Here is an 18387-nt window from a genome sequence, read left to right as displayed (position 1 = left end):
CTACAACAGCGACCCGACCCTAACAACGTTCTAATGGTCGGCAACGCAACTAAGTCAAACCACTATGACTAACTAGGTGTGGTGCACTAACGGAACTGCTCACTTACACGCTACGGGGAACACCAGCCGGTGTTCACAGCCTAAACCGGAGGGCGGTTCCTAACCCCCTCACCCAGGTCGTACCAAGAAGCTGCCTTCTTGCTATGGGGTCACCCACGGACCCTAAGGACCGGTTCTTTAAGCCTGGCTGAGGCTCAGTAGAACAGCACACTAACCCGCGGGCCGACTGCCGCACGGAACAGCCGATCGAACTGAACCGCCCGACTGCCTGTACTCGGGTATCTCACACGTGTCCCTACGTCCGGAACCACAGGTCCACCTGCACGGAACCGGCCTTGAGGACCCTTGATCAGAACCACGGCCGCCCCTGGAACTGCCTCAATGTGTGCTGCACTGCCACCAACTCACTCAGCCACCCCCTCTGGGTACCAGTGTGACCCCGGGGACCTAAGGGACAGGAAAACTTAGTGTGTTCTCCCCTGACTATGTGTATGCTGGTAACTACACTTGTCCCCACAGCACGGGTTAGCACAGGAAACCACAGGAACAAGAGCCTACCTTTAATGGGGGCCTGACGTCTTGTCCCTGGACACAGTTATGTAGCACACCCCAAAATACCGTAATGTAAACTACACTCGCCACACAGACAGAATAAATACAGTATACGGTACTTTGCACGCTACTTACCCGAACACATCGCTGTTAGCCAACCAGCAGGTTGCTACAGCACCACAGGAGCCTCCGCTCTACTGTACCTCCTAACCACGTGTGCTCACCTCACACAGGACCGCGCCTACACTCACGAGGCTCCCACGCCTCTACCTCATCACCACCAGGGCCTTATGCCCTACACACCATGGGTCTCAGCCCAGCTACAAACAGAGCCTTCTGCTCTGTTTCATGGGCCTCAGCCCCCTCTCTAACTCAGGGCTCTGAGCCCACTAACTAGGGCCTTGTGCCCTGCTACCCAGGGGTCCTAGCCCCTGCCTGAGGCCTGTAGCCTCCCTGACTGACTGAGGGCCTTGTGCCCTTAATAGCCTACAGGCTACCAGCCTCTAACCAGGCCCTCTGGCCTTCCTATGGCCTCTAGGCCACTAACTACCTAAGGGCCTTGTGCCCTTGTTACTGGGGCTCCCACGCCCCCTGTCTAACTAATAGGGGCTTGTCCCCTTTATCATCAATTCTATGGCCTACTGGCCCACTAACTTCGTTGGGGCCTAGTGCCCAGGTCCCTGGGCCTTGTGCCCCTAAATTAGTGCCAACGGGCCTTGTGCCCGACTTTACCGAATGTGCTGCGGGCGTGGGCCCGGGAGAGGGGTTGCCTGGCAAGGCCTTACCTGGTGCTGTCTTCGGGGAGCTTCTCCTGGACTCCTTCCCCGTCTGCCGCTGCTTCCACGCTCTGCCGCCGGCTTCTTGTCTTGATCACGCCGGTCTTCAGGCAGCAGAGGCGCTCTTAGCCCTAACAAGGGCTCTCTGCCGCCACTGCTGGTCTCCGCTGTCTTCTCTTCTGGTCTTGACCCCGCAGCTCTCCGCGACACGTCCTCTTCCTGCTCTCTCCGCCGACGAACTGAACATGGCGGCGCGCGCGCCGACTTAAATAGTCGGCGCCGCGCTAACGTCATCACGTAGCGTCGACGCGATGCCACGTGATGACATGGCGGGCCCGGATTGGTCCGTCGCCATTTTGCTTTTTGAAATGGCCGGGAGGTGAGCCCTGATTGGCTCACCGTCCCGGCTGAACCGAGGGAACCGCCGCCCGAGGGATGACGACGGCCCCGGCCAGGTAAGTCCTCCACACTTACCTGAATGAAGAAGATGATCCCTGGTGTGAGGGGATGAGAGAGGAGTCCCCGCTGAACAGATCTGCGCTTGCAGGACCTTCAGGCGCCTCCCACAGTCTCTGATGTCTCGGAGCTGTCAGTCACGTGACCGGCAGCTCCGCTGACCACCGATAATTGAGCCCAGATGACCCCTGTTGTGAGGGTATGAGAGAGGAGTCCCCGCTGAACAGATCTGCCAGTTTCAGGTAAAAAGACCATCAGGTCATTCAGGTGCCTCCCAGTCTCCGCTGACTGCCGATAATTTAGCCCAGCATGTAATATGGTATGTACAGCGCTGTGCATCAGCACTGCCTTCCTGTAACTGAATGTGGGACTTTATTGTAAATTCTGCTCCTCTAGACCTGATGTGAGATCTCTCTCTAAAATCACAACCAGACAAGCCTTCTGCTTCAGTAACTTATTGTAATACATCTTTATTTAAATTTTGGGCCCCAAAATTAAGGTGCGTCTTATACATGGGTGCGTCTTATACATGGGGAAATACGGTAAATCAAAAGTATTTCACAACTCTTTATAGAGATGAATAGGAATAATCCATCTTCTTTATGACTGACTGGAATATAATTTATGTCACCTACAATAAGAGGGGCAGAACGATTTGTAAAACTCTGCATGAGAGAGTCATACTAGGTTCATGTATTGAAAACTTTGCTTCCTGAAGGTTTACACGAAACAATAGAATTATATTTGGTTGATTTTCTGCTTTACTGAATATTGATATGCATTGGTCGGTAGATCCATGGCATGCAGACAGCGTCTTTTTGTAGTGATTTAAACATTGTTTTGTATGTGTGGTCTCTATGACACTATACTTTTGGGGGGGTTTTCTGTTTAAAATGTATTAGTGAATCCCCAAACATGTACTATTGCAACTAACTATAATATGTCTAACTATGTAGTGAGTGGGCAATCTGCTAAACTTATCATGTTACATGCGCGGCAGATCCGTTTCGGCTGCACTGTAGAATACAGCAGCCGCGGCGCTGTCAAAGAAGCGTCCGCGGCGGTGCTGTATACAATACAGCACCGCCGCGGACGCTTTTAGACAGCGCCGCGGCTGCTGTATACTACAGTGCCGATATGCAGGGCACTTTTTCAGCGGAGGGGTGGGTTTCTGGAGACCCAGAAACCCCCCCTGCGTGCGCCACTAATTCCGCAGCGCTGTACAGAAAACTCACTCATATCAGTACCTGCCCTATTGAAGCTTACAGTCTAAATTCCATAATAATTTTTGGAGTGTGGGAGGAAACCAGAGCACCCAGAGAAAACTCATGCAAACACGGGGAGAACATACAAACTCCTCACAGATAAGGCAATGGTCTGAAATAGAACTGATGACCCCAGTGCTGTGAGACAGAAGTGCTAACCACTAAGCCACCATGCTGTTTCTGCAATATAACTATTTAAATTATAGTGAGCTTGACAGAGAGAAAGCAGAGCAGCCTATTTTTCTTTCATGTACTAATATTAGAGATCACTCAGTCCCTGTAGGCGGCAGCAGTTTTTCCCTGTTTTTAGATGAACTATTTGCTTTTTAGTGCTTAAGGTTTCTGCTTTTTCTTCTTTGAGGATCAGTACCTGAAGTATCATCATCTCTTTTATAGCACTTTAGGATTACTGGTGATCATTTGGCTTCTACAGCTAATTCATTCTAGCTTTTCAAACTTGCCATTTTTTAGGTTTTTTTGCATACAAAATATTTATATGTGTTTTTACACCGCTGACTACCTTTCTAACACCAATCCTGTTTATTTAATGCTCATACTGCTCTGGGCACAATGGCATTACTTCTGCTTGTGTACAACCACAGGTTTGCCATTGACATATTGTCTGATTGAGCACCAAGTGCAGTCACAAGCATTTAATTGACATCATTTTCTGATTAAATACAATTAAATGCAATTTATTGATGAGATTTGCTGTTTTGTGCACTTTCTATAGGTCCTACCATATTTCTTTTTAACTTTCACATTTGCATATGTGAATAATGTGATCTATGCTAAGGGAAATGGTTTTAGGAATTTTTGATCTTTTTGATCTTTCTCTGTCCAATCACCTTAGATTGGTATAGGCTTGCCTCTTGTGTATATTTCAGTGTACCTTGCCCTACTGGTGATATATTCACTTTAAATGTCCAGTAGTTTGTCAAATTGGCGATTGTGAACTTTATTAAGTTGCTATTAGTAGCCATTTTTAGCTTCTGACGTTGTCCTGAGCTTATAACCTGTTAGCAGTAGATAACCGACGACATTGTCTTGGTGTGTTAAAGTTAAAGATGTTTATTTATGAAAGAGCAAAACTTACAACTTGCTTCTTACACTGTAGCATCACACATATGTTTCAATTATCATTTTTTAATTTCTTCTATAAACTTCTTTTTTTTTGTAAACTACAGCAAATAATATGTTTGTTTTGTGGCACATGGCAAAATGGTGGCATCTGTAGAGGTATAAAATTTTGCATGTTCAGAAGGAAGGAACTGGGTGGATCAAGGGAATTCCTAAATAGATATAGGTTAGTAGTAATCATACATGTCATTTTACGCCCACATATAAAAAAATTTTTTTTATGTTGGAGTGGATAATTAAATGGCATTCAAGTGGAGGCAGTTTTCCAGGGTTCAGGGGCGCACGGAGTCGGGTTTCCCCCCGACCCAAAAAAAACAACCAGAGAGAGAGCTGCTGCCATGCGCAGCTCCGTTTCGTCAGCTCTGTCCTATACAGCAGCCGCGGCGCTGTCTAAGAAGCGTCCGCGGCAGTGCTGTATACACTACAGCACCGCCGCGGACGCTTCTTTGACAGCGCCGCGGCTGCTGTATAGGACAGTGGCCACTTAGTTAGCGCAGGGGGAGTTTCTAGAGACTCAGAAACCCCCCCTGCGTGCGCCACTGGGGTTGTTCCATGTTTAGCCAGTGGTTTGTTTTGTAACACTCCCTTTGAGATGGCCGGAGTCAGGCTTTGACTCACCCTTACACCTTAACACTTACCCACTTGGGCCTGATTTATCAATGAATGTAAATGCCGATATGTGCTGTATTCTGCGTAATTTCACTCTGATCATGCCCAGAACCGAACCAGTGAATGCAACATCATCTGTTTGATCTTCCAGCATAAATGACCCTTATGGCAGCTGGCAATTTCATGGGCAGAATGGTAAGGGGAATGGGCGTATGCACGGAGTCAATGTACAGTAAGGGCACATGCCACAGCGTCCGATTCAAGCTTTGAGCATTTCAAGGTACATGTCTTTTTGTTGTATAACTTGCACTAGTTACAGGTCAGGTGTAAGTGCTGATTACTAGTGATGATGGCTATATATGTATGCTAGAATATATGTTTGCCATCAGGAGAAACTGTAAAAATGCATTTTATGTACAGTGGACATTAGAGTGAAAAAACTTTTTTAAAAAACTTTTGTTTTGTAACAAGTTTGTAATTAATTATTATATTATTGACTCGTGACAATCATTGAATACTTTTAGGTTCTTTTTCTGTGCATTCTTTTGGGATTTTATTTTCCACATGTGTTATTGAACATATCCTTTAGTGTACTGACTGTTATAGCAGAGTGCACCAAGACCCATATTCAACAAGAGTCATTTCTTCAGGTCCGCTCCTGCCTGAATACAGATGTATGTATGCCTGATTTATGTGCATTTTGAAAAAAAATCTCAATTTACATTTGTTTTGCGTGCCTTAATGAATTAGACCCACTATGTGTATTTTAGATGGTATAGCGTATTTATCTTGTATTTCCACCATTGTAAGAAGGAACAACAACCACATATGTATAACAAAAGACAATACCATCATCTCCTCGGTCTCATGATTTATTTAAGCCATAAATGAGGCTTCACTAAGCAGTATCTTAATGAAAAGTGGAAAGACTGACACGAAGGCAAAGCAGCCGGCACCTTGACAGGTGAAAAGGTGTCAGCTCCTCTATGTCAGTGGCCAGCGCTCAATGTGGGAACGTCGCTGGTAAAGTAAAACGTCACTCATTTGCCCCACAAACCTTGGATCCCTAGGTAGCGTTGGTCATGGGTGGATGGCAAAAGTCCCAGAGGACTATGGTTTGGAGCAAGGCTATTTTCATTAAACCATGTACATTTCCACCTGGAGAGCAAAGTACTTTTTGAAGGGCAGCATTAAAGATCAGAGTGTAGGTATGCATCTATCTATGCAGGACACGAATACATAGGTGCATATGATTAATGAAAAAACCACAAGGATTCATTTTATATGACATATGTTTAATTTCACATAATTATAAAGAACAAACATTATTGTGCATTTAAGTGAACTGGGTTGTCCAATCCCTGAAAATAGACAGGATACTTGTAAGATTTACATTTTCCAATACAAGTTATAGCACCAAACAAATAATGTGTAACTTTGGTGGATTATGAAGCCAGCACCAACATACATTTTTAAAATGTATCTAGGAGGTAACCTGTCAATATTTTCAAAATGTCGCTAAACTGTTGCAGATTATTAGCATCTGAATAACAATATATAACATTTGTCTTATTGATAGCACATGGACACACAATTTTCCTTCTCTATATCCATGCCAGACGTTTAACACACAGTACTACAATTACAGCAGGTCATACAAGATGTTCTGAGATATTGGTTGTTACCAGACCACTGCATTACTTGCAGTACTCTTCCATAAATTGATATAGATTAAAAGAAAATATTCTTTCCGTCTGTTTGCTAGGTCCTGAATGTGTTACAATATGGCCTTTATGGTGGTTACTCAGTGCTCATGCCGAGAAGAGGCCCCTAGCTACCCTATTTAAACTCAGGGTTAATTTTATGAACTTGAAAAAAGATAAAGCAATGTTGGGAGAATAATTCTGATATTCCACAGAAAAATCAAATAGTTGTAGGATAAGTGAGCAAGAAAGCTCTGTGCTATATATTTCTTCTAGCACACTGCTGGGAAATGCGATTCATTTCATTACCCACAAGAAGGTACACTTGGAGATGTGGATTGCTGAGTCCCAATGCAATAATAATCCCTTTGTGTGTACACATTATCCCCCACTATCTTCAAAGCATCAAGCTAATCAATGGTTGCCTTGTCATGCTGGTCACTAGGTAACAAGACATCACTGGTCAAGCGAGACATTGCTGCACAGGAGATGCAACTGTCCATGTTGGGTGCTTTGATGTCAATAAAAAGTAACCTCAAGCCCGGAATATCATTTGCTCAGTTGAGGGCTAGAATACATTTAGGGATAGATTTCCTACTCCATACTGTTGTTGTTATTATTAATATTACCTTCTATAAGCCTCATCATATGGTCATCAAACAGGTGTCATAGCCTTTCCAGGACAGGAACTAGATTGTGTCTTCATGATCTAATACATGACCCTTAATGATCTGCTTATTTATTATTGACACTAGACAGTCATTAATAGAGCCATTAATCTACTGTAGGCTTACTATAGTCACAGCAGTTAGATGTTATGCTAACAGTTGATGATAACCTATTGCATGCTTTGTTAAAGGATGCTGTGGAAAAAAAAGAATGACATGTCACAGGAAAATCTCTACTACTAGCGACAATCAATGGTGGTCATTAGCCATGCATATTACAGAATGATAATGAGAAGCAGGCACAATCACAAAGAGTGCCCTGTGAGGATACACATTGAGATAGGGCACAGTTTGCTTGGCTTAGTGCAAAAACTGGGGTTATTAAATATTGCTCAAGTTAGAATATTTTAAAGTGTATATTTGTACTTTATGGAAAGTCCCACTTTGGCTGTTGGTTTGGTAAGTTAATATCTTTGGTAACTCAATAAACTAATTGATCTGTTAGGTATAAGTTTTTCAAGAAGATAAAATAGAATCAAGAATTTGTGGCACATTACTCTAAGCTCGATAATAGAATATGAGTAGTCAATCCAAAGAGCCATTTTCAATAAAGCAAAGAACTGGGGTGATCATCCTACATAGACTGTTGTCACCAAAATCTTGGCATGGGAAGGTGTGATGACATTTGATTCCTGTCATATTTATTTTGCTTACATTAACACCCATATTTATTTCAAATCCAGTTTGAAATCTGACAAAAATATCTTTACTAATTAAATGTTTTTGTTTGATCATATATTAATAAAAAAAAAAGTAGCATTTGCAGGAAAGCACGCTTTGTTTTAGGCTTATACTTTACATAACATATCGGGACACTGATTCTGCTAACTGTTCTCAATACATGCACTTGTTGTATCATTAGTATTAGTATTACTTTAGTCAATGTAACTACAAGTTTATCCCAGCTGAATCAACCATTTTCTATATTTGTACTACAGTGGCTATAATACTGATATGTGTAGAGTTAATATAACATCCAGTGAAGCCTAATTTACTTGGTTGAAAAATACGACCGGGATATGAAAGAAATTATTGCTATATTCCAATCATTCTTTACGCACCACATAATGCCACAATTAAAGAAGATGGAAAGAGAACTCCACTAAAACTCTAAATACCATCTCTTTCCACTTAAGAAGTGCATATGAGACCTCATCATGTTTTGTACAGGTAAGACAACAAATACACATGGGGGCTTCCCCTGCATCTATAATATGTTTGTAGTCTGAGCTGTATTCACCACTTGGTAAACACCACTTATTCATCATTACAAATAAGGTTAATTGAATCTAATGAATAAAGTATCAACAGTACACTCCAGCATTCATAGTGAATTACAGTTGGACAGTACACAAAAAACATAACGACATGCCGCATGGCTTTTTCTCCAACCTTAGAGCTTCCTACATAGGGTTTAATTAAGTATATTTGCAGTGTCAGTTAAGTTGCATTTACCAATTGGAGAATTCAGCTCAGTGAGTACATACCACACAGGTGGAGGGAAGTACAATCCCTTGGACTGTCATTAGGAATAAGCTCCAACAAATGCTTATTTAAAAGCATAGTGTCCTATATCGATGCTAGCTAGAGACATTAGCATGTGTATCTCTGAAACGAACAGTGGTCTGCCAATGGGTAATGATGGAGGAAATTTCCGTCCAAAACAACAGTCAGTGTTTAACTTACAAGTAAGCATGCACAGCAAGCTTAAGTCGCTCTTGCAAGTAATATGTTTATTCCAAGTTTATGCTTTATTTTGAGGGGTTTCACTGAAAATGAGCAGTACCTAGGCCACTGTTTCTTTATGCATGACAATGCGGAAACAATAGATCACAACAGCAGTGTCCCACTTGGACTTCTAAGACGGTTTAGAAGCAGCACCACATTTCTAGTATTACACAGTGTTTTTGTCGTTTTGCTCTTGAAGCTTGTAGATTTATCATGGTTTTCTGTCCTTTCAATGCAGTGCCATAAATCCTTTGTGTTATATACAAGTCCATCAATGGCACCAGTTTAGTTGTGAATAATCTGTGAAATTTCTGGAATAAGATGGTCAAGGCACTACCATTTTCCAGGTATGGGCACGCCACATTCATACCAACCCACGTAATTATGAGGAGTTCCGTAGCCTATTTGTCCAAACATCACAGGCTCCTGGGTGTATTGGCGGTAATAACCTGTAAATAAAAGACAGTATTTACATTTGTATTTACCAGTGTGGTGTAGAGTTACACTAGCTATAAGGTGTTGGGTAACCCCTAAATACCCAGGGGTCGTCAAAACATACTTTAAAAAAAGGACAGGCTTATGAAGAGTATAAACCCTAGGCCAGCCTTGCCATGTAATATAGGGTTTGAAAAACGGACAATTATTCTAAAATCATGGTTTTTGAAAAATCTGACAGCCTAGAACTTAATATGTCAATTAATACTATATATATAAACAAGTGCAATGAACAATCAGCCACCTATCATCTGTCCTGCTTTTCGGGTGCCAATCCTGAGACTCTGGGATGTGGCCTAAAGATTTGTTTATGGGGTCAGTTAAAAATAGCAATAAATAAACTTAATGCGGCTAAACTAAAATTTTCATAACCGAGGAAAATCAAAAAATATTCCCCTCATTCCACATTTGGGCATGAAACTTTGCATGTCTCATTTCAATGATCTCAGTCCACAAACTGCAATAATGTTTCTGCATGGCTCTGTAAATTAATGTGCTCTTGACCCATACTTTACTAGGAAAACTTTAGCTCCACCCAACTCCTCCACTCTGCCTATGCAATTTGCTCCTCCTCACAAATGTGCCTATGATTACCCAAAAACCTATGTGGTCCAGAGAAAATCTAGGTGCACTAGTGCAAAACAAGGCACACAGCAGTTCCAAAGCTGCATTTTTGCTGCAGAGTGGTTGGTTTGTGCATTGTAACTGACTTCCAGCGGAAGGAATCATTTTGTAGCCTGCCCCTAAAATTGCACTTGTTTCTGTTTTTTTTTTTTCTCTATTGAAATAAAACATGAAGGAGCAAATGGATTCCATTAAAAGTATAGAATAAGACCCAACAACAGCTATTAACTGTTCCCTTAGGATGCAAGCTCGCATGAGCAGGGCCCCTCTCCCCTCCTGTCTCCATACCTACTCTTCTGCTCCGCTCTCACTTGGAGTTTCTGAAGCATTGGTACTTTGTGTTTATTGTTCTGTAATGTTTTACCCTGTATGGTCTACTGTTTGTACTATGTAAGGCGCTGTGGAAACCTTGTGGCGCCTAACAAATAAATGATAATAATAATAATTAACTGCTTCAAAATATTTTCAGTGTGACGATGGATGTGCACTCCTCTGCACAACAATTAATCCGCTAAAAATGTGACCTCTGCATTCCTTTATCTCATTTCAATACTCTCACCCCACAAAATAAAATCTAATTTATTTGAGTAGACTTGCTGTTACTTAGCAAGGAAAAACCCACCCTGCCCATCTCACCTCTTCTACATATGCAAACTCCTGTTCCTCCACCAACCCATGCATTGGTCCATCTAGGTGTACTTGTGTAAATTAAGGTTCACACAGAGACAAAGTTAAGTTTGCATTGCACCTCAGCCATGTTGCACTCTTAGATTACCACTACTGTGCGTAATTACAAAACTCACCATTAATTGTGGGCAGTATCAGGAATTCAGATAATGGATCCGTCCTTCCTTCCATGTAAGAATCCACAAACTGACAGTGATCTTCTCCTTTTCCCCAGCTATCCCCTATACTATAAAATGTGTCTACAACAAAATATGAAATTAGTTCCAACATGTTTCCAAATAAAATTTGAAGGTTCTACCTAAATAATAAATTGTTCCTTTAATCTTTCAATTACAAGCATCACATTGTTAAATGAACAATCATTGTTACAGTAATTAATATACTTCTAAATTTAGGGACCTATATATTTAAGATCAAATTTGTGGAGTTTTCACACTGAATTCTATTCTCCTTTTAGTGCAGCTAAAACTACATACCTTATTTTATATATTTAAAAAGCATTAAAAGTGTTTTCCTCAAAATCTAGTGAAATAAAATTTACCCTAAGGGGTATTTTACATTCTAGATTTCAGATTCAGATTCTAGTTATCATTTATTTAGTACATTCTACAAAATGACAGCTACAATCTGATTGGTTGCTATAGGCAACATCTCCACTTTTTCAGTTTAGTAAATATACCCCTAGGATTCAGGGTAAACAGACTCTGGGGTAAATTTATTGAGCTACGATTTTCCAGCGGGTTTGAAAAGTGGAGATGTTGCTTATAGCAACCAATCAGATTCTAGCTGTCATTTTGTAGAATGTACTAAATAAATGATAGCTAGAATCTGATTGATTGCTATAGGCAACATTTCCACGTTTTCAAACCCACCATAAAATCGCAGTTTAATAAATTTACTCCTCTGACTTCCTCAATGGTGTCAGTTTGTGATGGTATAAACCAAGCAACAAAAAACCCAAAAATAAGCAGGAAGTAGAGGCCACTTTCTAAAATGAATAAATTAATCATTAGCCAAGGTAACTTGTTTATTACAATTGGAAAAAATATAATACATTGCACTGGCAATAACATTTTAAAAAATCTATACACGGAATGGAAATTCTTCTCCATTGCAATAACCATTGCCCTGCTGACTTCAGTAATAACCCAATAACCCATAGAAACAAATGATTCCTTTGAAATCAATGACAATACTTTCCCCATGCAAAGCAATAGATTGTGCCTTGTCTGAGCCTACAAAATATTTCAGGGAATTTAGTGGGCTAAAAGGGTATTGGTGAAGCATTAATGCTTTTTTAAATGGGTCAAAATATAGCTAAAAGGGCAAACTGGACAAATTATGGAATATTCTGGTGAAAAAGATAAAGAGCAATTAATCCGGTAAATGTGTGTAATGTATGTAAAGTGTACTACAATGCAGTTTTATAAATGGGCAAGTGACAGCTATATGATTTTGAAGACAGATACACAAAAATACTACTTTAGACCATAGCTCATGGTATTTACTGTATACTTCAATTTAAACTTTTACAAATCTTTACTTAGAAAAAGTCATACTTAGAAAAGAAAGCTGTAAATCAAGTTATTAGTCATAATTAATTGTGTTATAGGGTTACATGTTCAGTTTTCCAACTGACTTTTCAAGGCATACTTGTATTATAAAGATGTGTTTAGTTTACTATGTTTAAAAAGCAGATACAGTAGGAACAGTTGTTATTACATTTTAATTACTGGAATGTCTGCCTTTTCATGTGTGCCTGCTGTATCCGGAGAAGGAGTTGATCAGTGGTTAAGAGCACTGACCATATATTTAACAATGGCATTATACTTGTGGGAGACACTAGTTTAAATCACATAGTTGGTTTCTAGGACAATTTACTTTGTATCCATTTTTCCCAAGAACTAACATTACACCAAAAGCTGATATGGGCAGGAGAATATGCCAGGACAATTCTGTGTACATTGCAAAGTAAAGTGATATGCATTATATAAGAAAAAGTAAATACATGCAGTGGCGCACGCAGGGGGGGTTTCTGAGTCTCTAGAAACCCCCCCCCTGCGCTAACTAAGTGTCCACTGTCCTATACAGCAGCCGCCGCAGAAGCTTCTTAGACAGCGCCGCGGCTGCAGTATAGGACAGCGCCGTGGCAGCTGTATAGGACAGCGCCGCGGCTGCTGTATAGGACAGCGCTGGCGAAACGGAGCTGCTGCTCTCTCGTTTTTTTTGGGGGGTCGGCAATCCTCCGTGCGCCGCTGACATGATATGAAATAAATCTGTCTTCTTCTTGCCATTTGCATATACTTCTATTGCCACCAGACATGGATTACTATCAATGAGTAAGGAGACAGAAAAAATTCTGGATTTATTATGACAAAAAGGTAGTTTTTGAAGTGTAGATTTAGATGCATTAATTTAAAAGGTAGCAGCTCCTACACAGTTAAAAGTGGCCATGTTGAAAATCTAGCATGTGTATTGACAAATCTAGGATGTCACTTGACATGACATGACTACAATTACAGTATTATCATTATCAAATAAATGTATTGTTACATAACTATTTTTTCTAATAATACTTAATATGTAATACAAATAAATAGCCTTACCTCTTAGATTTTCACTCAGGTAAATTTTATACCTCAATGAATTACAAAGGACAACGCCCACAAATTTCCTGTACCACGTACGTTTAACATATTGCTTTCCGTGACAGCCAGTATGACTTGTGTCATGTTTGAACACATAAGGAATCCAAATGGGTTCACCACCTTTGGAGTAAAAGAAAACCCTGATAAAGTTACAGTGATAGTATAATGATTTTCTAGAACTCATGACAGACCTTTCATCTCATCTTTCTATGTAAAAATGTATGAAACATAAACATTGTATTACCTGGGGGCCTTACAATGAGCAATGGATTATCTGTGGAGGAAAAAGATGGAAAATATAAAAGTACGAATGACCTTTTAGAAAATATTTTTAAACAAAACATGTAAGCACATAGAATATTACATACATATACAGATAAATAAGTAAGACAGTGGTAAGTTTTTTGTGTGATGCGACTTAATTTACACTGATGTTTGTGGACCATATTCTAATGACACATGTTCCACCCAAAATAACATAAATAGTGATATACAATTCAGTGGCTCTTACTGCATTTGGCACACAAAAAGAAAGATGACTGAGAATACCTAATGTCACATGTTTTTTGTCTCAAACTTATTGGAGATATGTGCCGCAAAAATAATCTCACATTCAATGAAGAACAATAAGAGGTTCTTCACATCTAGGTTTGTTTTGAAAAGATGTCCATCTTTTATTAGTATTATTTTTTTTTTTTAATTATAGGGCGCCACTAGGTGTCCGTAGCGCCGTACAGGGACAAACGAATTACAATACGAGGTGAGACAACACAGTACAGTAAACAATAAGCACAGTAACTCAGCTCAAAGCACAGCTAGAAAGGCCTGGGGGGGAGGGGAAGATCCGCATACGACGGAGCCCAAGAGGGAGGGCACGGATGACAGGGAGAGGAGGGAGCGAGAGGGGATGGGGGGAAGAGGGTCCTCGAGGAGGAGGGCTAGGTAGCTGGAGAGCAGAGTTAGAAGTGGTGGAGACAGGAGCGGAGATGGCCCTGCTCAGAGGGGCGTACAGTGTAAGGACATACATCTTCTGTCAAATCACCTTTTTGCTATCAACATTATGCTTTTTGTTCAGATGTCCCAAGTTTTCAAATGAGCTGGCATATATCTGTAGCCCATTAGATCATGTTTACAGCAGGAGATGAGTGTGCTGATCATGTGGGAGGCAGAGATCTGTCCATTTGTGAGATTGTTTTAGAGAGGACAGTGCTGCCTGCACCAGAGTTAGTGTCATGATTTGATGAGGGGACATCAGAAAGCCACAGACTACCAGTTAACTAGTAAAAGGAGAATGGTTCTCCAACAGAATAGTGATGTGGGGCTCCTATTACATTGATCACATTAGTGTATGAAATCCATAATAGAAATGATTGAATGTTGCCAAATAAGTGGGTGGCATCAATCTGTCAGACTGAGCAATATAACACAATGGTTGCTGACATTGGTCAAACGCTTCAAAAACATATGTTACTGTTAGTAAATAAACACAAATCTCAAATATGTCTCATGATCAATGATCCTTCTCATTTCTGAAAAAAGTATTCATGCGTGTATCTGAAATGAAAATTTAAAGCATTGTGTGGCTATGCAAAATTATAGGCATGTTTTTATCTGTATTTTTAATAAAAATATATGTATTCACTGCACACAATGCTAATGTAACACATAATATCCAATAATGACAAGAATGTCATACTCAGCTAATTTAATTATTAGCATCTGATACCAAGCTACTGAGAAAATGACGTGTATATCTTCCCTAGAAATGATTAAGGGAATATTGTATCCAGTAAATTAAATGAACAGCATATTATATGATCACATTAAAGGAAACACTAATGTCTCTGGTATTATTGTTAGTAGTATTCTTCCAACACATTATAAAATGACAGGGGGGAGGAAGGGGGCAAGAAGAAAGTGGAAATGATTTGTTGTATCATGTAAATTTTGTTTTACATGTTCACCTAAATGCAATGAGTTTTTATTTTCTGATGATCCTTCAGGTTTAGTTAATATTCCCAAAATCACTACAACTGATTTATATTTAGGTCCTCACATTGTTCCATAAATGCCAACATTGCCAAATGGAAAATCATGACAAATTAGGCCATGCCACTATCCACCCAAACACCACCCAGGTCCTTCAAAACCATACCATTTTGAAGTGATGCCAAACCACTTTTGCCACTGAATATCTGGAATGTATTATAAAAATAGTACTGTTGCCAGGTACACAGTTTTTTTAACACTGCAGTTAAGAATTCTCTGTGTTCCTTGACTGCAGGATAGGACCTCAAGTGCCAAACAGCTGCTTCAAAATGAGGTAACTATGCAAAATACACAGTACATTCCTGGTATGCAAAATAAAAATTGCATGCTGCCAGACTATTCCCACCTATCAGATGATCACAGTACGCATAGCAATAGCCAGCTGCCTTAAATTTTGGCTGTCCCTAAACATATAACCACAGCAAATTAGCATTCATAGCAATTTGGTCCTGACCAATGGGGACTGATCTAAGCTATGATTGTCAGTTACAGCAGTAAGCACTTAAAGTACACTCCAATTAAAAGACACCAGTTGAATTGTACACAAAAACTTGATATGTAGTATTCATTTCTTTCAGGCACCACATATCAGATATTTAGCACCTCTCCTAAAGTATATATAGGATAGATTGAAGAGAAGATTAATCAGCATGATTAATGATATATAAGTACTCCCTCTCACATTCCAATCCTTGAGTTTGACTTACATTATGTAGAAGAAAAAAGTCCAGATACTGGTTAGATCGGAATGCCATTTGGCAGTTACAGAGGTTCTGTGAAATTCCAGGAGAATCCAGTCTTAGGTTCACGTTTAACTAGTGGTGTCACTGAATTTCTTACAAATAGAGATGTCTTCAAGCCAATTATAACGACTATGCATGTAGCCCTCTCCAGTTTGAAGGTGTTAAGAGTTGATATTGGATCCATATTAACATCTGTACAGGCTTGGAGGGTGCCCTGTGCTTATACCCTAACTGCTTACTATGTTGCATTGCTCAGGTTTTGTGATCTTCTCCCCACCACCCTAGGTCTGTAAGATGGAAGTACCTTTTGGAATCTTATGCACATGCTTACTGTGGGTAATGTTTTGTTTTGGGATTTAAAATCTCAGCTACTAAGCATTTTCTTGTAGCCAGCTAACAGTCTTTTTATTCTTGTTTTAGGAATTATTGTCATTCTAGCTTGGAAATATACTTATGTCTTCTTGCATGTACAGCATGTGTACGCTTTCCCCATATAATTAAGGTCTAAGAACTGTGAAGGTTGTTCCAAAATCTTGCCCGTTCTTTCCTGTAGGTACTTCATTTTTTATTTTGATGTTTGTTTTAAACTATTGTGTTGCTGAACTATCCAACCTATTTTAAACGTTTCAAATTTCAATGTCTTCACTGACTCTGTTACATTTTCTTCTAGAATTTCTTGATATTTCATTGAATCCATTCTTTATTTTGACAATAATTCATATATTACCGGTTACCACAAATCCACAAAATATAATCGATCCAACCACATGCTTAGCAGCTGGTAAGATGTCCTTGTCTTCCAATGCTTCATTTTTTTTTTTCTTCAAATATTTTATTGTCGACAGAACATGTAAACTTCTGGCTTATCTACGTATTGTTTTTAATACTTCAGATGTTGACTTTTGTGATGAGGTCATAGAAAAAAAATTCTGCGTAAGCAATGCTGTGCTGTCTACCACTACTACAACTAAGCCTTTCTGCAGGTTGTAACAGTCAATTCAATTTTTTTGAGGGTTTTTGAGAATAGGCCCAACATCCTGAGCGTTTAGAAGGTCAGAACTCTGGAATTGTCTGCACCTGACTTAAAGCTTAATGAGTCAATACATTTTTGATGCTTTGAAATGTATATATATATATATATATATAAAATCTATGCGTAATCAACTAGACGGACAACCAAGCTTTTGAACATACCACATAAGTTTTTTCAATTCAGGCAACAAATAGTATTTGTGCATTAGAATGTGCAGAAATATGTCATAATTAAGTTTATTCTAGGCTCTCTTAACTTCTTTCCACTTAGAGATCCTGTGAAACATACAATTTTACTATGGGTACTCAAACTTCTGCATACATAAATATAGAAAGATAGATATTATGGGCCTGATGCAGAGTTGAACACAACCTGGACCTAATTTACCACCCAAAAGTGTTCACGCTAAAAACGTTATTTAAGGCCATATGGTGAGTCCCGCGCATCTCAAGCATATGCACAGATTTTGTGGCAGACGTACTTACAACACCATACACCTAACCAGCTTGTAAATGCATTTGCTATAGGCTTTGTATAATACAGCAGATATAACCTTCATTCTCACACATACATGTAGGTAACAACATTTTCTATTAAATAGCTTCAATTGTAGAATATTATCAAATGTTTAGGTATATATATATATATATATATATATATATACTAAACACTATTGACAGATAACAGTGCATCTTTGTTTAGAAAAAGTTGTAAAGGTCATAAAGATGTTGAAGGATTTACAGATTGTTCCAATGTCAAAAAGGCAATGAAGGTTTGGAAATTAATGACTTCTTCTATAGAAACAGTTGTAGCAAAATACTATATGAGACAACTGCAGTTAGAGATCCTACAGAAGTGGAGCCAAACCCTCATTCTACAAGTGCTTGTCAACTGAATCTTCTACACTAACAGTTGAATACTAAAAATTCTAAAGGAAAACACCAGGACATATACTTCAGCAAAAAGGCAGTTGTCTTCCAGCTCACCTGGAAGACAAAATCACGCAGGCGCCTACCTGGACAGAATATATCCTCAAATTTAAGAGAGGTTTGAACAGGATGACCCTTGTTGAAAATATGAAACCAGGCCTA

At 39.8% G+C, this 18387-nt stretch overlaps 1 protein-coding gene across 1 annotated transcript in view; it reads right to left on the bottom strand.

Moving 5' to 3' along the window:
- Positions 1-6136: 6136 nt before the first annotated feature.
- Positions 6137-18387, bottom strand: part of FNDC1 (fibronectin type III domain containing 1) — a 134761-nt gene continuing 122510 nt past the window's right edge. Inside the window, exons 17-20 of the mRNA XM_075203560.1 lie at positions 13716-13745; positions 13430-13591; positions 10940-11062; positions 6137-9466 (exon numbers count right to left, since the gene is read on the bottom strand). Coding sequence (XP_075059661.1) covers positions 9351-9466; positions 10940-11062; positions 13430-13591; positions 13716-13745 — 431 coding nt within the window. The 3' untranslated portion in view covers positions 6137-9350. The remainder of the gene's footprint in view (positions 9467-10939; positions 11063-13429; positions 13592-13715; positions 13746-18387) is intronic.

The sequence above is a fragment of the Mixophyes fleayi genome, chromosome 3 (assembly GCF_038048845.1).
Source record: "Mixophyes fleayi isolate aMixFle1 chromosome 3, aMixFle1.hap1, whole genome shotgun sequence".
In the NCBI taxonomy this organism is placed as follows: Eukaryota; Metazoa; Chordata; class Amphibia; order Anura; family Limnodynastidae; genus Mixophyes; species Mixophyes fleayi.
Note: the sequence above shows the minus strand (reverse complement) of the source record. Positions and strands in the feature narration are given on the sequence as shown.